The sequence below is a fragment of the Varroa jacobsoni genome, unplaced genomic scaffold (genome assembly GCF_002532875.2).
Source record: "Varroa jacobsoni isolate VJ856 unplaced genomic scaffold, vjacob_1.0 scaffold_1428, whole genome shotgun sequence".
Classification (NCBI taxonomy): domain Eukaryota; kingdom Metazoa; phylum Arthropoda; class Arachnida; order Mesostigmata; family Varroidae; genus Varroa; species Varroa jacobsoni.
In genome coordinates this window covers 848,215-871,034 of record NW_019214330.1, presented here as the reverse complement: position 1 = coordinate 871,034, position 22,820 = coordinate 848,215, and the positions used below count along the sequence as shown (strand labels likewise).

The window sequence follows — 22,820 nt, the reverse complement described above, 5'->3', positions numbered from 1 at the left end:
CAGGTCTCAATTATTGCTGGCGGTTGTAGAGCCGTACGAAAACAATGGACGAAAGATGAACGGATACAACAAGCAATATAGTTAGGCTATTAAGGTAATTTTGTCACCTCCTTTTCTAATAACAAGAAAAACAATAGACATTTATTCACCCATTAGATAGGCTATCTGAGGTTTTTTTGGGCCTTGGCGGACGTGCCGGCCTGGAGTGCCTCATAGCTTACGACTTTGGGATCTATTTAACCCTACTACAAACTTACCCTGTTCCACGGCCACACCAGCTCTAGGTTTGTCTCGGTTTGTCAAGCTAGTCTTGACTACTCTCAGCAGGAAAAAGGCTCACTCTGACTATAATCGAGCGAGACCAACCGACTATTGAGCATTGGGAATCGATCCGACTAAGCAATGCAGTAGTAGTGCTTTTTGGGGTACGCTGGCTGGGCAGCCTGTAACGCGTATAAAATAGAAATGCTGCTGGGTCTAGTATAGGGTGTGACTGTGATTCAAGTCAAATGGGTTGAATGGAACATTTTGATTACAGATACACATCTGCAATTCATGGTATGGCTTTCATACATATGTAGAGACAGCAAATACGGTACAGGATTATGCAACATGTGACTCTGATATGAGATCAGTGAGTCGATGAACATGTGGCATGTTTTTTTGTAATTCGTTGATTTGCTTTATGGGTTTAATATTGCGAAACCCGAAAATGACAAAGAAATATCAAAAATAAAGTCAGGTCTTGCTTTAGTTAACGGAACGGTCTAATTACAAATCAAGATTACATGTCTTTTGTTACAAAGGAGTATTACAGCAGCGTTATGAGCTACTAAGTGAGAAGTATAACAAGGACTCCGTAGCATCATCGCGACTAAGAAAAATGATCGAAATAATCGAAAATTCTATACGTTCAGAATCCGGTTTGTTTACAAAGAGCTAACGTTACTTATCCTTGCCCTGGCTACATCTGTGGACGATATCGGCTGAGGATCTCGGAAACTGTAATTAAGGTTCAGGGAGGTCTCGTTTAATTTTTGTGCCAAAAAAACCAGACGTTCGTGCATCCACCAGGTTATGTACCGTCCACGGTAAATCTCTAGTACAACGGTCAACTTAGCACATAATTGATACTCGATATATTAGTTTGAAATACGCTCGCGCAATGGCCTCGATAAGCTTTTTAAGCTACAGGCTTCAACCTTGAAATCGGCAGAAAGATTAAATGGCCGTGATCAAACACATAAGATACGTAATCCGTAAAGAAAACACATATCGATCTCCAGGTGATATAGAAATGGTACATAAATAAACTATCGGTTATTAGTTATACTTCGACTGTAATAAGATTTTGAAAATTCCACCTTGGCCAGCCCTATAACCCTAAACCTATATATATATTTCCAGATACGCAGTCTTAGATAAATGTTTCAAATTGTACGATTTAATCAAATGATCTTAATTAAGCTTTGTTTCAAGCGGTTGATTCGATCACGAAATGAATCGCGTGCCTGTTTTCGGCCTTAAACCTAAACTACTATTCTAAAATTGGCAGGCAAGAAGATTGCCACTGTATATATATATATATATTATTAGATTTACATATAATGATATTATAGCTCATAATACTGCTAGCGTCTTGAAAGGATTTTCATTCCGTATTTATTTGAGCACACATTTCCGAGAAACATACAGTACTTATCAGAATTCTATAACACTTATTTAGATAAATGAGCTTGAGAAAGATCAATTAGACATGGCGTGATATACTTTCATATAAGGAAGCGGCATAGAAAACACGTAGAAAGCTTAGATATAAATACGTTTTTTTGCACCGTATAACGTATCGCTAGTTCGTAGATGCATTAGATTTCGCAGAAAGCCAATTGATTTGATGACTTTTTTAATATACCTTACAATAATCATAGAAGTGGGGTGATAGCTCGAGTTCTGGCGGTTTAAGCCAATACTAACCGAATATTTGAAATCACCCTTTAATAACATAAATGTTTATTCCCGTATAGAAAAGTTGAATTGAGACTGGATTACATATCAATATCCTCATACGGTCTAGTTACCTAATAGCTGGTAATATCCAAAAAGACAGTTTCTCATGAATATTTACGAAACTTAGTGATGTTTCACGCGCCTTCTGGTTTTTGCTTTCCCGACAGTGGTAATGTGCTGATAGGGCTTATCTAATATTATATGTGGAGGCTTTTTCAAAAATGCACAGCTTTAGTATACCCCAAATTGTCTCCTGCACAAAAAGTGTGCATGGCCTCGGCGTACCTGCATAGATAAATGCACTGCTTATCTAAATTAGTTGCCCTACGTCTTCGTATTATGACAATTATGATACAACTAGTAAGCCAGTTTTTATCAAGCAATTTACTCGCACGTAGCCGACAGTTCCATAATGATAATGATAATTGTTATAATTAATATTATTAGTACATACGTAGCCTTAAACCTACTCGCTTGCAAAAACATAGTCTTTATATTTTATTTTGTTCTTATACGTTATTAATTTGAATGAAACATGTGGCGTCACGTCGTTATACGACATATATTAGATCACGTTGAATTTTCACACCATAGAACCATGACATCGAACATGACTGTATGACACGTTTATAAAACGACGTTTAACTATTCTACCGTTTAGACTGCCGTCGTTCCAAGTTCTGTCGACCGCTGACAAACTTTGTTGGTTCGGTGGCAGAGGCCACAAGGGTGACTGACCAGCAGGCCAAAGGCTCACAGGCCGAGTTGATTTTGATTAATTCCGTCTTTCTAATCTCGTTCGTGGTCGCTGGTATTCCTCGTGAGAATAAATTGATCCGTTTCAAATGTTTCAATTATATGCCAGCCGAGCAATGCTCTCATTTCATCGTTTGGCTGCTTTCCCCTTTCCATCCAGTTGGCGACTACGCATTGAGACGCAGGACTTTCTGTCTCCCGGAAATTCACCAGAGATTAAGTGGAAGATTGTGCCAGTATATATCACAACGCGGGCGTAAAAACCAACTGTGACAACAATAACAGCAACATTAAAATAAGCCGGATTGTCTAATACCAGGTGTGGACTGCCAGACATAGATATGACACGCATATCTACAGTAATTGTCGAACGCCGTTCCAGCAGTAACTTATGATCCGGACGTGTTCTTATCCCAGTGCCCTGGTATCGTCTTTTTTCGTCCCGATTGCAGTACCAAAGCAGCGGCACTACACCACACCAACTCTACTGTTGCATTATGCGGTCATTGCAATATAGCAACGAACAGCTAATGCAAATACCAGTTTATCACCACGAAGACCCCCAAAACCCCGTCCACCTTTGCTATAACCACTCTGTATTTCCGATTCCAACTGTGGCTGTTGCGGTCGGCTGCATCCTGCGCCCTCTGTCACAAAAGCGAAGCGCAGAAGCGTGATGTTGCAGAGGGTGCTAGCACAAGTCAAAGTCGACAAAATGACTTTGGCGGATTACCACCAGGATCAGCCATCGAATTCGGGAACATTCACAAGAGACTAGTGACGGCAGACCTGGCAAGCATTGCAAACAGCGAAAAGTTTCCGGAATCTTGTTTGAACGTAGGCTTTACCTAGCAGGGAGCTAAGGACCGACGTGGCGACTCACTACATCGCCGCGCCCCCATCACGACTCGGCTTATGCAACGATACTAGAATAATAAAAATAACAATAATCGAAATTGAGCCCAGCTTGACCTAATGCGAGCAAGGTGTTGGTAGAACAGGGGAGCCTTTACGGAAAAGGTGCCAGAGGGACGGGGCGTCGAAAATTGAGAAGCCGAATGGCTCTACAGAACCGAAATTATTGGGGGGCTTCAATAGAACCTTTAGTCGGTGGCGAAATATGACTATACTCTGCTTGTGGTAATCAGAAACGCACTTGTGAATCTAACGAGAGACGACGGGCAATTGTTTACTGGGAGGGCTTTTATCCAGTACAGTGTCGATGCTAGGAAAAGGACTGCGGCTGAATCAAAATTCACGTGTAAAGGTTTCAAATATTAGATTCGAGGTGCCTGAATACATGTGTGTGTATGTACGCCTCTTACTCTAGGCAGGGAATGTAAGAAAATGTATGGCTAATTTAGCTCACCGTAAGGAGGTCAAGGTTTGAAGAGTTACCCAAAATGGTAGACATAACGCATTTACTCGGTTGACAATTTCAGAAGTTTTTCTGTGATTAACACGGTGATTATTGTAAGGCATATAACTTGATAGGACCGACCTTATAGGTCACCCGCGAAAAATATAGTGGTGTACGTTCACACCTAATTTTGCAGTATTTACTTTCTTTAGAGTTTCGTCTGGGTTTGCAGATCAATACTATAATTAAGCCGAATGTGATCATTCTAAGTAAATCTTATCCGAGTAACCGATCGAATATCTGGATTCCTGGATCAAACAATAAATTACAGGAAGTCAACCTGAAACAAATTGCCATATCTTCTGTACTAGAAATCTTATAAGATTGATTTTTTTGCTATGTGTAACAAAAGGTATGCTGTTTGGCATTCCCAATAATAATACCAACCGCTTTGAAGGACAGTCAACGCTTCAGTTTAGCTCAAGTAAACATAGCTGGCTACCACTTATAAAAAAAAACGAAAAACACTACTATTAGTCCCATATAGCAAGCCAAAGCATTATCGCTATCGGAACCGCTATCGGCTTGAAAATTAAGACCGTAAACCATGTGAGACAGTACACGTGCGCGCGTGGTCGGCACCTGACAACAGCATCAGTACTAGCCTATGTGAGCGAACAACGGTAATGGTCTACCTATAGCTACCTAACTTACCAACTACCCTACGTACGTGGTCGCCTTGTGCTGTACGGTCGATCTAGAGAGGTAAATTAGTCTAGTGGGGCACACTGGTTAACATCTTGGTTCAGCGTTTTTCTCTTTCTTGAGAATAGATGCTGCCTGGTCAACTTACCGATTTCTTACCAGTCGACTTTTTTCGTTCGGCGCACAGGTATTGTTGTTCCTGACATTGTGCCTACTTGTCTAGCAGCCCAACTGTCTACCAGTATTTGGTACCCTGCTGGCGGTTTGCTTGCGTTGTTCTAATCTTCATCTCAACTAATCCCAAAGGACTCCCAGGGTCCTGCCTATTGTGGGCAGTGGCTTCAATGCTCAACGGGAAGCAGAAGGCGGAAAAGCCTATATTGACCTTGGTTCCACCACCGGTCTAAACTTGAAGGTCATGATGTGATGCGGCATGCAAGGGATACACGAAATGAAAAATAAGCTGGTTCTAGGTCAGAAAGCATTCCTCGCTTGCAGTCATATTCCACGATGTCGACTAAGAAGCGACCGACCCCGCTACCGATCACAACAACGAAATGTAGAAGGAAGATAGTTGGTGAGTGCTCAGCCAAAAGCGTACCGGGCCACTTACATCCTGTTTGGGTTAGTTAAAGTTTATACAGTATTCTAGTATAGAGCCGGACCGCGCGGACAGGTAGTCGGGAGCACAAGGTCTTCATGCAGCAAAAAAAAAAAAAGGAAAACTACGCTAGTATAAATACGTGTTGGCTACGTCCACAAAAGCGGACGATTCTACTGGCTGTAAAACGCCACTTCTACAAGTAGACTGCCCAGCCCGTCCGCGAACGCCGCCTTGTCTTAGTTGCAGCGGCTATAGCGACGAGATGAATTGAGCACACTGTTACTATCGTTCGCATACGCTAAAAACGATATGCAGAGTTTCTAAAGATCAGATCAGTTGGTTGGACGAGGGAGACAACATAAACGTAGAAGTTTGGAGAATGGCCGCATAGGTAAGTAAATACGAATCTTTTATTGCAATAAACAATTGATTTGACTAAACAGTTAGAGCAAGTAACATCGTTAACATTTGGATATGTTTAGCGTAAAAAGAAGTGTATTAGATAATCGTACGCTCTAGTAATAATATGGCGATCACTAAAAAACTGTGGTACTCCCGAAGCTGCAAAGGGGGCTGCATGCAGTAGTTGTTCGAATATTGTCTCAGCAGAAAACACGGGGTCTTAGTGAGGGTCTTCTGTCCTACACGCTGTACTAAGTGGTAAAGGGCGAATCCGATCCCAGCGAAACGTCAGGTTTTTGAAGGCCTAACGCTTCCTTAGCTTTACGGAGATAACGTACCTCATTAAAATCGCAGGATGTAATAAATTTATTCATATGAAAACAGTATGGCTAAAAATCTGCGAAAGGTTAACGAGCCAGGTGGAACAGGCAATTTTCAACAAGTAGAATGTGTAAACTGTAAATCAACAAATCGGCAGCAAAGATAAGCAGCAAAACAAGCGTGGGACAAAATAAGCGGGTCTATCCAGAAAATTTTTAAAAATCTGTTAGCAGCTGTCTATGTGTATTTAAACAGATCGTAATTTTCGTGGTTTAGTACAGAATTATATAGGCTAGAAAACTGCGTATATAATAGTAAGTTTTTCGCATGTAGTTCGGGTTAGGTAGCAGAAACGAGCTCAATCGACCAAACGGATACGACGTACGGATGTGTCAACCGGAAATGTGATAATGGTAGATTAAGCACTGGGTTGCGTCGTTTAAATGTTAAAACTTCTTGATTTCTCTAGAAACAGGTAACCTTGGGAGCAGCGCTTCGGAGAACATCCACATTGTCGCGAATAAAACTAGCCATAAAGAAAATGAAGTTTAGTGAGTTAAGGGGTGTTCTCCGGTGAGCTTCGAACTATGCTGAAGGAGCCGCCTTCTTTGAAGTCTAGAAAAACTGATAAAACTGTGCACCTACTTGATGTGTCTCGGAGCCGCCAGGGGAAGCTGGAAGCCAACAACGCTTGACCGACTTTGAATAGCAACTACAGATAGAATAGTCCTAAAAGTTTAGAACGTTTTTCTTTAAAGCACTGGTCCAAGGAACAATATATAAAAAAAACAAGCCAAAGTTAAAATGAAGAGCAAACATTTGCTTTTCTACTTTGTTTTGCCAGAGCTTTTAGTCCTTAAATACACATCGCTCAGGGGTTCTACTGTCGAAAAGCAGGTGAAACTGTTCGCAAGCTACTGGATCTTAAGTATTTTGTGTATATTATTATTATTAATTCCTTTAGCTCTTAGGGAGGGTCCAACAGGACAGATATGATTTAACTTATGAGTCAATGTTCTATTATTAAGACCATACAGGAAATTTCCTCGCTGACGAAAAGTTCACTGACGTAAAAGGAACTATTTTTCACACGTATAATTCTTCTTTAATCCTAAACATTGTGTAAAACGTTTGTATACAGTTTTTGTTTGGACGTTTAATAATTATGTTATATGTATCTCTGCAATGCGGTGTATACTGTCCTTGCTTTTACTAATTGAATAACTTGGTACTGATCATAACAGACCCAAAGACAAGCTTACATTATTAACTTGGCCATAAATAATTATAACATCATCAGCGCCTTAGAGAATATCTTGGCGGTGGTCGGAAAATATTCCGTATATTCGTTGTGATATCTCATAATTATAATTAAACAAAAAAAAATCCCTAACTTAGCGCCTCGTAGACCCAATAGCGTGATCTACTGCATATAGCCTCTGGTCTTGCTTGCTCTTTGTAAAAAGCAAGCCATCGAATTCCCTACTTTAACAAGTTTAGTGAGAGTGATACGAGTCTTCGCCCCATGTCTGCCACATAATCTACCCATACGATCTATGCATAGGCATATATGATTTGATGCATATGTAGTAGAATAGTCGAATGGGTTTCGGGCGTGGTACATCTCGGCCGAATACGTCGATCGAATCGCCGTTCCACAGCAAACATAAAGTAGATGTCCGTTTATCGGACACAAGCTCGACCGAAGGACAAAGAGACAGATGCCAACAGTCGTGCAAGCAACGATAGACTGAGCTTGGACCTTGGCTGGATTTATTTTAATACATTTCTGCAGCTTAGAACTCGAAATTGACTTCTTTGCCGTGTATATTAACTAAAGTATAGACTTCCTTTAGGTTGACGTCATTTCTAGCCATTTTAGCTCACAAAAAGTATCAGCTGTATGTTTTGAATCTGCCGAGAACGGATCGATTTTCGTAATAACCTGCTTTGCTTCTAAAATACTTAAAAAAAAGACTAAAGGAAACTTCGACAACGGACTCCATTGTAGCGCATGCGGGAGTTATAGATAAGTAAGGAAAATACGCATGGTAGATAACGTTATATTATGTCATTTTCCACTGTCATTCGAAATGTCAATTTTACGCGTAGAAACAATGCGCTTGGCCTGCTAGTCCACAACGATCGATTGATACCAAACTGAGATCCCTCGCTAAACACAGTAATGTTTTTGACCCAAGGTGCTCTGTGTGGGTAGAGAAACATGAATCGCGTTTTGTAGTCTTGTCGATGGGAGCTGAAAAAATGATATCTAAGCCTACTTTTTGTAGTTTCATCACTTTGTTTCGAAAAAAATGTTTTCGTATTCTTACTAAGAGTATTATCATCTAAGCTTATGTGATCTACCTAAAGTTTCCCCATAATTAACTTTAAATGTTTCGCTTATAAACCTAGGACTTGGTACCGCTGTTTAGCATCACTTCAAAGATCTATCAAGGCATGGAAATTTACTTTGAATAATATCTATGTTACGTCCGATATCGCCGTCAGGTATTCTATCAGATGGCTGGCTCCCAACACGAAGCGAAATCTGTCTATACTCAGGTCCAAGTCTAGACTGTAACGTGTTTTTAAGTTCAGTGGAGAAATATTTCGTTCGCTATGCTATCACGGGGACAGTCTGGAAGGACCGAGCAGGGGAAGGTATTATGACTATGTCCATCGTCTTTGCTACTGGTCGGACCGTTCATACATTTTATCTCTATAGACCTATGAAGAATCCTCTTAAGGAACACCTAAAAGAGATCGAAAACAAGTTGGACTGTCAGACAGAAGAACAGGCACTAAAAAGAAACGTGTACATGAAGGATGAATCGCTGGATCGTAGGGTACGAAATGCATAATCTTGCTATGAATTTACGCGATTTTCCTAAATTTTTAACGTTGAGCTAGACGATACCGTACCCTGACTTTATCCGACAATCTGTAAATAGCAGTTAATCGTACCTGTGGGCGTTGACGTCGTAGAGAAATGCCACATCTGATAACCTGGAACAGTGGCAAACCCTGTTAGCAATTCATTAAAAATGTGATATAGCAAGACGTCGTATTGTTTATGCAAAAATTGTACCGCCATCTAGTTGAAAAAAGGAGCTTTATTTAGAAAGCAGGCACATACGCTCCATAGCTTGTCTTTAGAAAACATAGTTTCGTTTGCGTGTAGAAGACAATTTATATATTGCTACGCTGAGGCTTCCTTGAGAGCCATTCATTCTTGGTCATAAGAACTGATGAACATGAAAATATGCTCTATTAAATTAGCTAATGGAAAAGTAGGTTTTCGTGACATATGGGAGGATAGCTTAGTAGAGATACAAGCCTTTGTCTAGTGTGTCTAAGTGGAAATATTTAGGAAAATGCGAAACACTATGGCTGTGCATTTTTCTCCTATTGCATTTAACAGTAGTTTTGAATCGGAATTTCATCTAGTCGCTCTCATTAAGGATATATCACCCCCTATCATCTCGAGCAGCGGGCCACCCGTAGCAAAGACAAATTACCAATTCATTTCTTACACTAAGAACACACGTAGAGAAAACTCTGTGCCTACATATATGTGTTATTATTATTATTTCAATCTTTAAATTTAAATGAAATCTGATAGAAAATACAACGTTCTCTAAATCCATTGGATCTATGCTTTCCTGTAACGTCTAAACTAAATCGTCTCATTATTTTTATGTAACGACTAACCAATACCTAATATACTTACCTTTTTTCTCTTCCGAGAAGGATTCGACGCGTGCTGTACCCAATCAATGTATCTCAAGCGGTATCTTCTGCTTAGGCGGGCCGTAATTTCGATTCGTGGTAAAAACTCCGCATCGAAGGAACATGGCTGAATGATAATCAGGCTCTGTAGAGATATCAACCGTTTAGCTGCATGAAATAGCTATTTACGAGTATTACTAGTAGTACCCAGCAGTAGTAGCGGCAGCATTCAGTAAAGCACTTTGCCAGGCAGCCAACAGTGTTCTGTGCGAAGGGGTACGGGGTAACCACTAGTGGAAGCCAAGCTTCACAAACTGATGTACATTTGCTACATAGCGTTATAACAGCTGCCCGGATGTCGATTGTAGGTTGACCGTGGTCACTTGTCGGTGAGATTGCTGTTGGTGCAGGTGGTCAGCCCGATTCTGCTGGACCATTTGCGGCCTGAGTATTTGCATGGGTTTTGGGATAACTAGCGATACTATTTGCGCGCCGTTACTGTGTCTCATGAATATGTATGATCAGAACGGCCGGTTTAGGTCTTGCTGTCTAAAGAAGCGAAGAGGGATCGCACTCCCTACTAGCCTGATACTTTGCCTGCAGCCGCCTGCTGTCGGTGGCTCACTGTCATGTAAATACTTCACCCTTAGTGTCTATGCGTGTATGTATTTATGTGTTCATGTGTGGCCTTGCAGGGCATCCCAGGCCGCGGCATCGGTGCGGTTTGCGTGCGTTATCAACGAGAGTTCCACTTTCTCTGATAGTCATTCCGGCACTGCCACTACTCCGATGACTGTATCATCCTAGTGGCATACATTGATCGATCTATTGTATTCACTAACGACGGATTTTCTCATTATGATTCAGTAGTTTGCTAGCACTTTGTCTGCCAGCCTGCTTATCTATTAATTCTGCTTGCTGTGTATCTGTCTCGGCTTTTTGGAATCATCTATTCGCCTCTTCACGTCCTTTTTATTTGTTTTCCTGTTTACTATGTAAGTTTGTATATGTGTGCACTTGTTGATAGGGGACCACCGCCCTGCTATGTTGGCGTAGTTATTATTGTTGCTATAGTTGTTTAATTAGAATGTTAATGTTCATCATTAAATAATCTTGGATTCGTGTTCCTTATTTTTTTTTTATAATAAGGTTTAAGCAGTGCGACGCTATCGCAACTAAATTTATTTTATGTCGGCCGAATGTGAGGTTCAGCCTTGGGCTTGTTTCCGCCCTGACCAGTACCCACAAATTTTTAGTTTTTTTCTGCTGCACTTCGAATCAATCCAGATTTTCCTGTCACATCTCTATAGTCTAATAAGAAGGGAAGGTTAGCACCACTGGATCATCAAGCCGAAGTCGCTCTGGTCAGGTTTCACACTTCACTATACAAGCTAATTATCAGCACTAGGGCATATCTCCCATGGGTCCTCTAAGCCTGAGGCCAGAGCATTTTTTGAGCCGTCCGTTCTGCTTAGACACATCTTGGCCAGGAAATCCTTTTCCCTCAAGATTTCATTAGCCAGGACATCCCTCTAAGTTGAACGCTGGCGCGAGCGAGTCATGCAAGACATAAACCCTTTCATTTTCACCAAGGGAATGCAGCACGCGTGCATTTTCGAAACGCTCTTTCACGTGATCAAGCGTCGGTCATGCCACTAGGGTGTAAAGGGCTGTGTCTTCGGTGCTCTCTGCATATACTACACAGCTACCTGAAAAGGCGTTGTCTATTTTGTTTAACAACTTTGGAAAGTTACACGGCCGATTTTCGTAAATAATCGTCGGTAATATGTGAAAAACTGACACAAATAAACATGGGGTATACCTCAATCCGTGCACTGAGAGGGAAGCTGCTACTACAAAGATTGCCTAGAGATAAGGTTCTTTATGACACATATATAGAAGGGGAATAAACAACGAACAAACTTGAATTGTACACAAATATATGATGAAAAGATATATATATATATAGCATGTAGTGATACAAGCATTACAATATGATTTAGTGAATGAATACATGTGTACGGCAACTCGGATTCGCCAAGCCATCTGCTCGCCACCAAAAATATCACCTTCAGTAAACAGATCATGGCGTATCAACCAGACAGTTCTCGGTGAGCGACGGTAACACGGGCGTGGCAGGAAGAACTAAAATTGCATGAATTTGTTCTCAACGAGAGCACCCTAGGTACGTCTGAAGAAAACACAACCAGATCCGCCAGAATCCGGTTTTGATTTAATAAAGGCTGCGGTGTTTCTAGCCTGCCATCACCCAGTCGACGTCACCCAGATGTAGACAAAATTTTATACCCACTGACGACGTGCTACTCTGCGAAAGAGGAAATGGACTACAGCAAATGAGTACACATGCGGATACGATTTGTGCCGGCTTGTGTGAAAAAGCCGGTAAGGTACGTGCCTCCCTATTTATCTAGTTTGATAAGGATCTGAGGATCGCGGGATCTTATTGGGCATAGCGCATTATCGCGGTCAAAACGAGTATTGCCATGACAACAGGTCGTGCCTCGAGAGGACGAAAAATCTAGTTACGTGGGCCTGTTGCCAAGGGCTCGTGCGAGGCGCCCCGATGGCGGCGGGAACCGGAAGTTCTGCAATCCGTTTCGGAAACAACGGAGTCCTACCCGACACAGGAAGAGATCACGAGGAATTCTGGACATCGCGATATGAAGTAAAACCCATTAAGCGCTAGGAAACACCAGCCGCGGGATGAGGACGTCCCGTCGGGTAAGCATGGCCAAGTTCGAATGGTACAAGCATTACAATATAACTTAATTAATATATACGCGATTATAACTATATAAATAGCAATGACGTGCCAGCAAAGATAACCCAGCCCGCCTTGATATATATAAAGTATACATAAATTCTGAATAAGTTGACACAAATGAAGCTCTAGGATATATCTTCCAATCTCACTTTAACCGTACATTGAACACGATGACAAAACAATGTTTGTCTTACAATGCCCAGCCCAATATATTTAAAATGTAAAACGTTTTCTGGGTGAAGTTCTGCACAGCTTGTTCCCAAAAGAGGTTAACCTTTTGGGAATACTGCATGCATGGCTTACACGGGGTCACGCTAACCTGCTGTGTAGTCCTGCAAAGAAAATTAATTAGATTATACTGTGCTGGCTCAGCGTATCGTCGATCCCAGCCGAGTAAAATAATTGCTTCTGTTTGGCGGGAAAGTTTTTTATTGTTATTAAAAACGGGCAACAATATAATAGTTTGTCATGAAAACCTGCGAATGAATGAATACATTTTTTGCTTAAGGCCTGTTAAAAATGATAGAGGCATGCGAGCCATACTTTTTCATCTTACATTGTAAGCCAAAGACATTATTTGCAGCCAAATATCCTCTTTAGTATTCATTGGTTTTGTTTAGAAACCACTTAACGTTCGTCTTAAATCACCGTTTGATTAGATAGTATATTTCCATGTGCTTATACAATATGTACTCGAGTCGGAATTTCTAAAGCCCTTAGTAATCCTAGACGTGTCTAAGAGATAATGTTGGATATTGCAGATTTGTGCCAATCATATCAGATTGTCAACTATCTATTCAATTTTAATTTTTAATTATATACTATATATTCACTGCTCACGTAGACCGGAACTTTCTGAGCGGACTAACTTTTTCTACGCTTTTATAGCAAACCGAAGTTTGACCCATATCCTGTAGCAGTACCGGAATCGCGCGTCGAATGATCCACGTACAGTATATTCCAAACAATTACCGCTATTTTCTATACAAGTTCTTAGTGGACGTTACAAAACACCATTCTAACTGTGTTTTGTAAAACAACATTGGGTAGAAAAAAATTAATTTTCTAGGTACGTTACTTGAAACAGTGTTATTAATATAAAATTAAAAGTCATGAAACAACGTAATTTTATGCACGAATATGACAAATAAAGAGTAATGAACCTCATTGCAAGAATTTAGCTTCGTTTCCGCCTGGATGTTGTGGATTACGGAGGTGCGCACTGCTCAAACGTCACCAAATCAAAAAATTCAAAATAGATAGTTACACCATAGGTTGCCCAAATTTTTAAAATATGTCAGACAACCATCCTTTTGAGTTTCGATGCGAAGAGCGTACTGCGTCGCTTTTCATTGCTTTCTCAAGGGTCTTTCTTTTTCATTCAACAAAACCCTAACGTTTCTGGCGGACTCGTCTTTTAGCCTTCTTTAGTCGGCCAAGCAACAAATGACGAAGATGTGTGCCCATCGCTCCGGGAGCTGGTCCTTTTCAACAAAATAACGAGCCTTCTAGCCACTCCCTGCTTGTAATGATCTGCTCAACTCTAGTTCGTCTCCAGAAGAGAATTCACTGTCAAAGCTAGGAAGACAGAACTAGCAAGCCCAAATTAAAGCTGTGTATTGGACCACCATGAGACACAACATTGGCGCTTTGTATAGAAGTAGCCGGAAAGTTACACTTTAGTACGTTATTTAACACATTTGAAAATATCTAGTAATAGTGGATTTTATCGTTTTGCTTAGGGTTCTACGTAAAATATGCGCTTGAAAGCATAACTATTATCGTTACCTTCTGGTGTAGTGACGCTACGGAGAAAGAAATACGTTTTCACTGTTACCTAAAACAGGACCACGATTAACTCCTAGTATATTTACTAATATAGATACTCATATTATTATTATCGAGTTTTAGTAGCGTATTGTCTCTAACGTCATTTTTTACGTTTCCGTTAGTTCTAATAATGCTTAGTTAATCATAGCAAATAGCATTCGACCCAGAAAATCTATGACAAGTATCCAACACATATAAACATCTTTGAGCTTCTTAACCCTACCAGTCGCTTTTGTTGCCTTTCAAAAGACTTCCATCGTACACACGAATATCGGATGCTTAGCGTGTGTGCACCAAGGTGTGCGCAGTCGGATCGCCGTATCTATTCCACGTATAGTAAAGGTATCCGAGATATGGAAACGAGCACCGAACTCTTGTTTTATTTTAATCAATAAAAATCGATTCGACTTTTGGGGGTGATACCGGAGAGTGAATGGTATGGAAATAAAAATGTATTTCGTGAAATGTGCCAAGTAAGCATTTGATAGGGTGAGATTAATGTATTTCTACAAGTTCCTGCATTTGTAAATGTAGGATAGTGGTAAAACTAATTATAATACCAACAATTTCTTTTATTTTATTCATAAAGTTGTTTGCGTGTGCCTATTTATGTGCGTAATTCTTAGATATCTGTAAATATACTCATATGGCTAAACCTGAAAATGTGTAAGAAAAATAGGCTCTGGTTGACATGCCAGTATTTTCGTTAAGCAGCTACAACGTAAATACCCAAAAACCCAATCCTGCTGATTACTGATTTTTAAAATCATATAAAATTGGTTGACTAAGTAAAAGTCGTGCAAATTTAACCCTTACCGCGTGGTGGAGCCTACGCTTTGTCACAGTGGCTGATAATTACCGACCTTAAGTTTAAATGCAGGTCTTCTCTTCTATTAAGCAAAAATATCGTGGCTGCATAATAGCATTTTATTGGCCTACAATTAGTGCTTTCGATAAAGTATAATTTTCTACATATATATTATCACATATTTTATACATCGACGGCGGAAAAGAGAGGAAAGGTCACTGCCGGAAACCCGGTTAATGATAATGTGGATAAATAAGAAAAGCAACTTTATATCCTACAATACTAGTAATTGGCCTTGCCTTGTTAGAAATTTATAAGGTTTATAGAAGGGTTCGTTGAATACTAGCGGCCCAACAACATGTCGCATCGATTGTACAGTACTACCCAATTCATTTGTTGTAGCTTATTGTTATAGAAGTACAAAAACTTGGTACCCTGTGCCCCATTTACGACGGGTATTTCTCGAATACAAAGTGTGGAGAAGCTTAACGATTCCACAAAGCTCGTCACAAAAATCTCCATAGAACGACGTTTTAAAACTTTGATTAAAAAAACTTCGCTTCACAATACCACTATTCGAATAGAGGCATCATGCACATACGATAACCCCTTCGAAACGTGAATATTTGTTGGTAACGAGCCTTATACCTAAAACCTGAAGAAAACAGTATCAAACGATATTTATGGGCTTAGAAGACTTAGAAGGCTCAGACCTCTTCACACTGCGCTGAATCATACCTATTTTGCGATTGATTAAATTGTATTCAATGTGTTGGTCTCCTTTTTTTTGCTTCACCTATTCAGTAATTGTGTAAAATTCCTCAATATGTCGAGTGCTTCAACCATTTGTGTTTGTGACACTTTTTTTTTGCCCGACCAACCTTTCCATTTAAATTCGACTTGAAATGCTGACAACATCCCGCTATATTAGCTGCGTTGACTTGTAACCGATAGTATCGAAGCGTAGTTGTTCCCTGAGCATTCGTTTTGTCTAATTTCAACCTGTTCGACGCTTTTATTGGAAGACGGCTTAGCTGCTACCGATTTCTAAGGACTGTCTCCTGGCTTTTAGCGTTTAACATGTAACCTATACATTGAATATAGTCATTTGACAGTGGAATTTATGAGTCAGCTAACCCAAAATCCGTTCGTATCCCAGGATTAAGTACACCTAATATTTTTTATGTTTTTCTATTCTGTATGCTTCAATCAGCTACAGGCAACAACAAAGTCCTGCTGCTGTGCCTTATTGAGTCTCGACAAGCAAATTGTTCTTATCGTTGCTGTTGTGCTTGGTAGAAATGTGCATCATTAAACTGATGCTTCGTTTCGCCGTATTTTCCATTGTCTTGATGGCCGCAATCACCACAGCACAAAATGAAGTACGAACAACTCCCTGCGCCAACCCTGGAAAGGGCAAGCTAAGGATGTTGACTGCGACGCCATGTCATTCAGACCCCTGCGAGATTAAGAAGGGCGGAGTGACGACATTCGATTTCGTATTTGTTCCCGACATGACCAGTACCACGTTCAGGGTCGACGCTTACGTGAGCATAATGGGTTTCACTATCCGTATTCCTGGAATTGAACCAGATCTCTGCAAAGCGGCAGTACGATGCCCGATCAACAAAGACGAACCCGTGATAGGCGGTTTCAATATGTCCGTACCGAAAGTGCCAATTCGACGAACCGTCGTCGAAGTGAAGATCACGGGAGATCATGGAATGATGTCCTGTTTTACCCATAGTATTCTGCTCGCGTAGATCTAGCCTGAACGAGTAAGCAACGGGACGCGTGTTCATCTGGTGGGAAAAGGTTGGAACGTTCCGTGATGTACCGTAACGGTCCGTAATGGAATGCGAAAAGATTGTAAAAGCGTTGCTCAACTAGAATCAAAATAGGGACGCATGTGAACTCACGCCAAACGTTGAAAAAATGACGTTCATCTTAAGGGGCGCTGGATATGGCGACGGGTCGAAGGTTTTCTGATTTAGTAGAATTTTTTTATTTCGTATCTCATATCTCTAATCATTCGCTATTCGTTTCATAAATTATGCCTGCATTAAGGTTGTCTCTTCTAGTGAGAACATAGCAACAGTTTTTTTAATAGTGAAGTACATGTCTAAAGTTGTTTATACTTATTGGTAGTAAGAGTGATTATGAGTACTAATATCAATCAGCATAATGTTTTTCATGGGCACCATTTAAAGTATCCGAGAGACGACAGTTGATCTGAATTTCAAATATCTCAGAGAACGCTGACAGTCAAAAAATCAGTTCTCAGGCTAGTATTAAAGCCAATATTTCTTTCTTTTCACAATAATATTAGTAAACTACATATGCGCGACTTAAGTCAATTTTTCCTATAATTTTTTAACACCATAATCCTACCACTGTGCAAATGTGGTTTCTGGGAGGAAAACAGATTTTTCTTTCCCTAGACAATTGGAATTTTGCAGGGACCGAAACAGGTTATAGTCTGATGGTGTAGGTTTCGTTTTAAATGGTGAATGCACTAAAATTTCCAATGCAAGTTAGCTCCATTTTTCCGGAGTAGCTAAACGTAAGACGAAAGTCTGGCATTGTTATGATGGTTTCGGTCGATTTTTCAATTTCATTAATTTTTTTATCGCTACGAGGAGTGTACTTCGCATCGAAATTTCCAGAACAAAAGCGATAACCATTTTTGAGCCTTGCCGCTCGATAACTCAGCTACTGATCATAAATATCACATTTTTATGGGCTTCCTTGTGTGCTGTATCCTTATTCTAAGACACTGCAAACTATAATGACTTTTTGAAGAAACTGTACTCACCTTTAAAATGCGTCATTTTTAATCTGAATAAAGGCTTTTCAACAATTTTAGAACGTTTACTGCTGTCCATATTTGACTTTTAAACGACACCAGCAGCAACTCGATGCCGCTCACATAACCTGAGATAGGTGACTTTAAAGCCGCTTAGCTAGAAATACCATCAGCAGTTTTCTGACAATCCAATATTTTTACAATCATGTTTAAAAAATAATTGTTTGTAACGTAAAATGATTTTCTCTGTAAGGTCATTAGATTTTTTTACTGTGTACGTGCCCCCATCGCACGCTGTTTATACCTTTCCTAACCAACCAAAGAACCTTAGAAGTTATTAAATAGCACTGATAGGCTTGTTGGCTCAAATTAAACGAATACTTACGCTCAAAGTAACGGTCGTCTGTGACAGGTTTACGCAGTCGAAGCACCTGCATGCATGTGCCAGCAAAGCTAGTGAAATGTTGCACTTCCTTCCAAAGTTCTCCGAAAAGCATGTTTCCTGGTTTTATACCAGCTTTTACAATTAGCAGCATACAGGAATAGATACGAGTTGTCTCTTGCAATGATTTATGAAGCTATAGGGTTGCCTAATCGAAAACTACCGGACCAAAGCCGACCTTTAACTCTAATATAGGTTGCATAGTACTAAGGTCATCTAGCACTGATTTCCGCTCCCTTGAGTGATTATAGGTCGCAGATTTCATTTTTAAGCTACGGCCCGATGTACATTGGTAGCTATACAGCAAGATGCACCAGTAATCGTAAGGCAGTAGATGCGAACCTTGCGTTCGAGCCGCACACGTGGTTAGATCATATTGAAAAATTAGAAGTAAGATTAAGGCTTAAACCACTAGTCACTGCCTGTTTGACTTCGCCGGGTGACGTTGCGAGGGAGGCGGACGCCTTTTGGGAGGTCAGATGAGTGTGCCGTATGAATGTGACCGCGGACCCCACTCGACTTTTTCAGTCGATCATTTCAGGACGTACAGGTTCTAGACAATGAACTCAAGGCTCAACGCACGAAATACGAATGCTCGCTAATTCATGCACTGGCCGTGATCGATACAGCTGGATCTGCGCTGGAAGATTACTACATCCATCTATTAAGTGTAGCTGTTTAACGTATTCGCAATTGTAGATGTAATCTGTTCGCCCAGGGGAACTACTATTGGAGTTAGTTTTCCGATAAATTGACATTGTTTACCTCTTTTAGAGCTGTTATACGGCGGGGGCGGGCTAAAGAAAACATCGCCATAGGGCGAACCGATAAATTTACATAAAAACACAACGAGATCGTGAACATTTTTTCTAAATTCACGTCCATGCACTGGACGACTTTTACAACGTACCCCTTCTATACCGGTAACACCACATAGCAGCTTTTAGCGATGAACCTTGCATATGTATAATGAGAGCCGGCATGGGAAACATGGCGGCGGCCAAATCTCACGACCAAATTCTCATATGCTAAAATATATATGTATTTTGTTTCACTTAAGGAACAATACAGTTCTTTTCAGGGGTAACTCAAGCGTCGTTTGCCACTTCTATACTCGTACCTTCTTCTTGTTGTCATGGGAATCAATGGTGATTGTTTGATAATCTGTAATACACATAAGACATCTGTAGATAATTTCGTCTCCCATCTCAATTTTACCATAGCCGTTTCCCTTTATATGATATTCTAGAAAACAAAAATCTGTGCTCAATTATAGTTCGTGCGCTTTAAACCAACATCCCTAACCGGTGCTGCTCGGCTTGCTACGGACCCATATCACATACCCCTTCCGGTCGATAGCGATCACAATCGGTTATATATCAAAGTTTCTTGTTGTCCATACCTATTAAATGTTCAACTTGAAGTAACATGACAAAAATGGCAAATCTGGAAATGTCACCCTTTATCTTGACGGCCCCGATATTAAACCATTTTTTGTGTCCTCCTTACAACGTTTCTTGGCCAGCCGCCTTACAGTCACAAATATTGGTGTAGACTGTTGACCAAAAAAAGTTAGAGGTGTCCGTATTATCCCCGAAAAAGACAGACATGCCCTGCAGAAACGGCAGGCCGCGCAAGAACGGCAGCTTCCGCAATTCCAATTTCAGTCGCAGGAGACCAAATCGCTTCTGCTAGCGCTTTTCTAGACTCACCCACCTACTAGACACAGTCAGCTAGCCCTAGCCCCTTTGAGTCGGCAGTTATCGTTTCCTGAGGAAAACTTCCGGAAGAAGAGTGGCAACTCAATTAGTTTTATCGGGACTGCGTTTTGCCGGTTACTGTAGCTGCTGCCGTCAGTCGGTAGCTAGAGCTCGTCTAGTTTTTTATTGCGCTCCGCTTACCTCGCCTCTTGGCTAGCTAGTTACCCGCCTCTTCTCAGCCAGACCGATTTTCTGACGTTTGACTTATCATTCGTTTCACCCCAGTTAGCCCAAGCACGCCTGCAGCGCACGGCACCCCCGCCGCTATTACTGCTCTTGATGTTGCCAGCAACTATTCTCAGGTACTACTCGGAACAAAGCAGGGGGCTGAAAGGTTACTGAAGAAGCTTGAGGGACTGAGAAGTAGAATCGCGTACGCGATCAATTAGTTGGAGCGTTCTGCTCAAGTGTATATTTGAGTGAACGAGCGAATTGATAGAAAACTCGGTTCGATCGGAGACACTGGTTCATAATGGCACGCAAAATAAGCGTAGACTATCATTTATCGCGATCTGGAAGCTGGGAAAAGAACGTGATGTGTTTTGAATATTACATTATTGCTAAAACCATGTATATATGGAAGATAGACAAGATTTTCGTATGGGAGCTTGTAGAAGAAGGACGGTTTAAATTCCGAAAGAGTATATTGTAAACATAACACCAGGGCTATATAGGAACAAATGCTTTCGCTAAGTTTTGTGTCGCGTTTATACTTGTATTATAATAACAATGTATTACCTACCTTAATGCAATATACCATTCACTTGTATTAATCGATAAGAGTGATAATAATAATAATTAATGAGCACTTCTATTATTGTTTAATATTTTTTCAGGATTTTTACTGATTAGGACCTATTTTTAAGGCTGCGCGATTGCTTTCGCTGGTATCAACAAAATATATGTACACAAATAGGCGTAAATTTTCCATATCAGCATATGATGAAGCGTTTCCACAGGATAAGCATGCCTATCTACAGTGACAGACGCCGATTACTTCAATGAAATGCAAATCAATTGCCTTTAAAAGGCGCTCGGTTTAGCTTAATTTCCGATAACCCTAAAATTAAGGGAACATAACTATATATTTTGTATCGCACGAATCCTGCGCACTTCCTACGAACTGCCATGGGACTTCGTCTCCATACCAGACTTAGGCTGTTTTAAGTACACCTAACGTAGCACAAAGTAACTTGTCGTAAACAAAGCTTTCCGCGCAGATGCTGTTCGTCAAATGCACCATTTAAGATCCAAGTAACTGGCAATTAGGATTAGCTGCGGAAGTTTTAACTATGTCAATACGGTCCTTGCTTGTGTACCAAGCAATACGTATATAATTTCCTCGTTTGCACACGAGTCTAACGACTTTTCGATTGGCTGCAGCGTGATGTTCTTATGAAGTAAGCATTGGCATGCTCACGTGCCAGCCAACCCGCTAATGGCGGTAAGTGTTTGTAATAGATCGTGCTGTGGTGTGGAAATGACGGTACAGAGTAAAAATGTCGTGGAGATGCGTTTCATAATTACCTGAACAAACAGTTTTTACACAAATGTTACACATTTCAATAAGTGTTTTTGTGCCTAATTGTGTTTACTTCGTCTATTTGCGTCTATTTCGCCTATCTTGTTATAATACACACTATTTAAGTTCATATATAAAGGTTGAACAGCATTCGATCTCTAACGCCTAATCTTCCCGTAGTCTAGAAACGATTCCAGATTTTTCTTTTAATTTTTATAAATTCATGTATATATAAGACTTTTGCTATTATTAATGATAAAAATAAATTAACCCTGACCGCCTTTATAAACATGCATTACTAACTTAATGTGTAGATTATTATACATTATGAAGATTACTGTATGTACCGTGGAAAACGAAGTGTTTCCGTGGAAACGAAGAGTTTATACCGACGTTATAATAGTCACGTGCATCTTAGCCGTGTGCCTTCACTGGCAGGTGGAAACACTCGGTGCAATGGATAATATGTATGTTAATGTTACCGATAAATGCAATTTGACAATGTCTTGAATAGATCGAATTTTCAATGCCGATTTAACAGTATATCTATTACGAAACAGCCCAATAGCAATTGTTTCACCAGCCCGACCCAATGCTACGGCACAGTATAAGTGAACGTACGGTCCAATTGTGCAATCGAAAGAAGCAGCACTATTCAGCTTCTCAGCGATAGGTTATTTATATTGCTTTTTTCTTACATGAACAAATGATCCAACATTCTAAGCACGATTCCTTCATGATTGCAGTCTATTTCATGAAGTTCCAAAGTGAAGTTTACACCGAACGTGCTTGCAGAGTCAGCTGTTTTTCGTCGTCAGAACAACCTAGACGCCTAGGAAGTGCAAATGTGTCCTTCGTCTGACGCATTTACAGCTTAGCTTATTGATCCCACAAAGATTTTCGGGTGGTCTGACACTCTGTGCGAACGCCTCTAGGCCAGTGTCAAGTAACAACAGAAATACCAAAGCGAAAGTGTTCAG

General features: G+C 40.5%; 2 protein-coding genes across 11 annotated transcripts in view; both read left to right on the top strand.

Annotated features, from left to right (window-relative positions):
• The window catches only part of LOC111269990 (uncharacterized), a 78,342-nt gene that overhangs the window by 25,490 nt on the left and 30,032 nt on the right, over positions 1 to 22,820 (top strand). The window contains exon 3 of one of the 10 annotated variants that reach the window (XR_015314753.1): positions 4 to 27. The exons of the other annotated variants lie outside the window; for them this stretch is intronic. The gene's annotated coding sequence lies outside the window, so the exon portion shown is untranslated. Of the gene's footprint in view, positions 1 to 3; positions 28 to 22,820 lie in introns of those variants that run through there. 10 annotated transcript variants of the gene reach the window in all.
• On the top strand, positions 16,308 to 18,170 carry Npc2e (Niemann-Pick type C-2e). Its single transcript, XM_022849963.2, has one exon. It carries the CDS (start codon positions 16,612 to 16,614, stop codon positions 17,071 to 17,073), a length of 462 nt encoding a protein of 153 aa, XP_022705698.1. The 5' UTR covers positions 16,308 to 16,611; the 3' UTR covers positions 17,074 to 18,170.

What these genes read in the sequence shown, in the direction of transcription:
- Npc2e (XM_022849963.2), top strand. Translation starts at nt 16,612, where the DNA reads ATGTGCATCATTAAACTGATGCTTCGTTTCGCCGTATTTTCCATTGTC.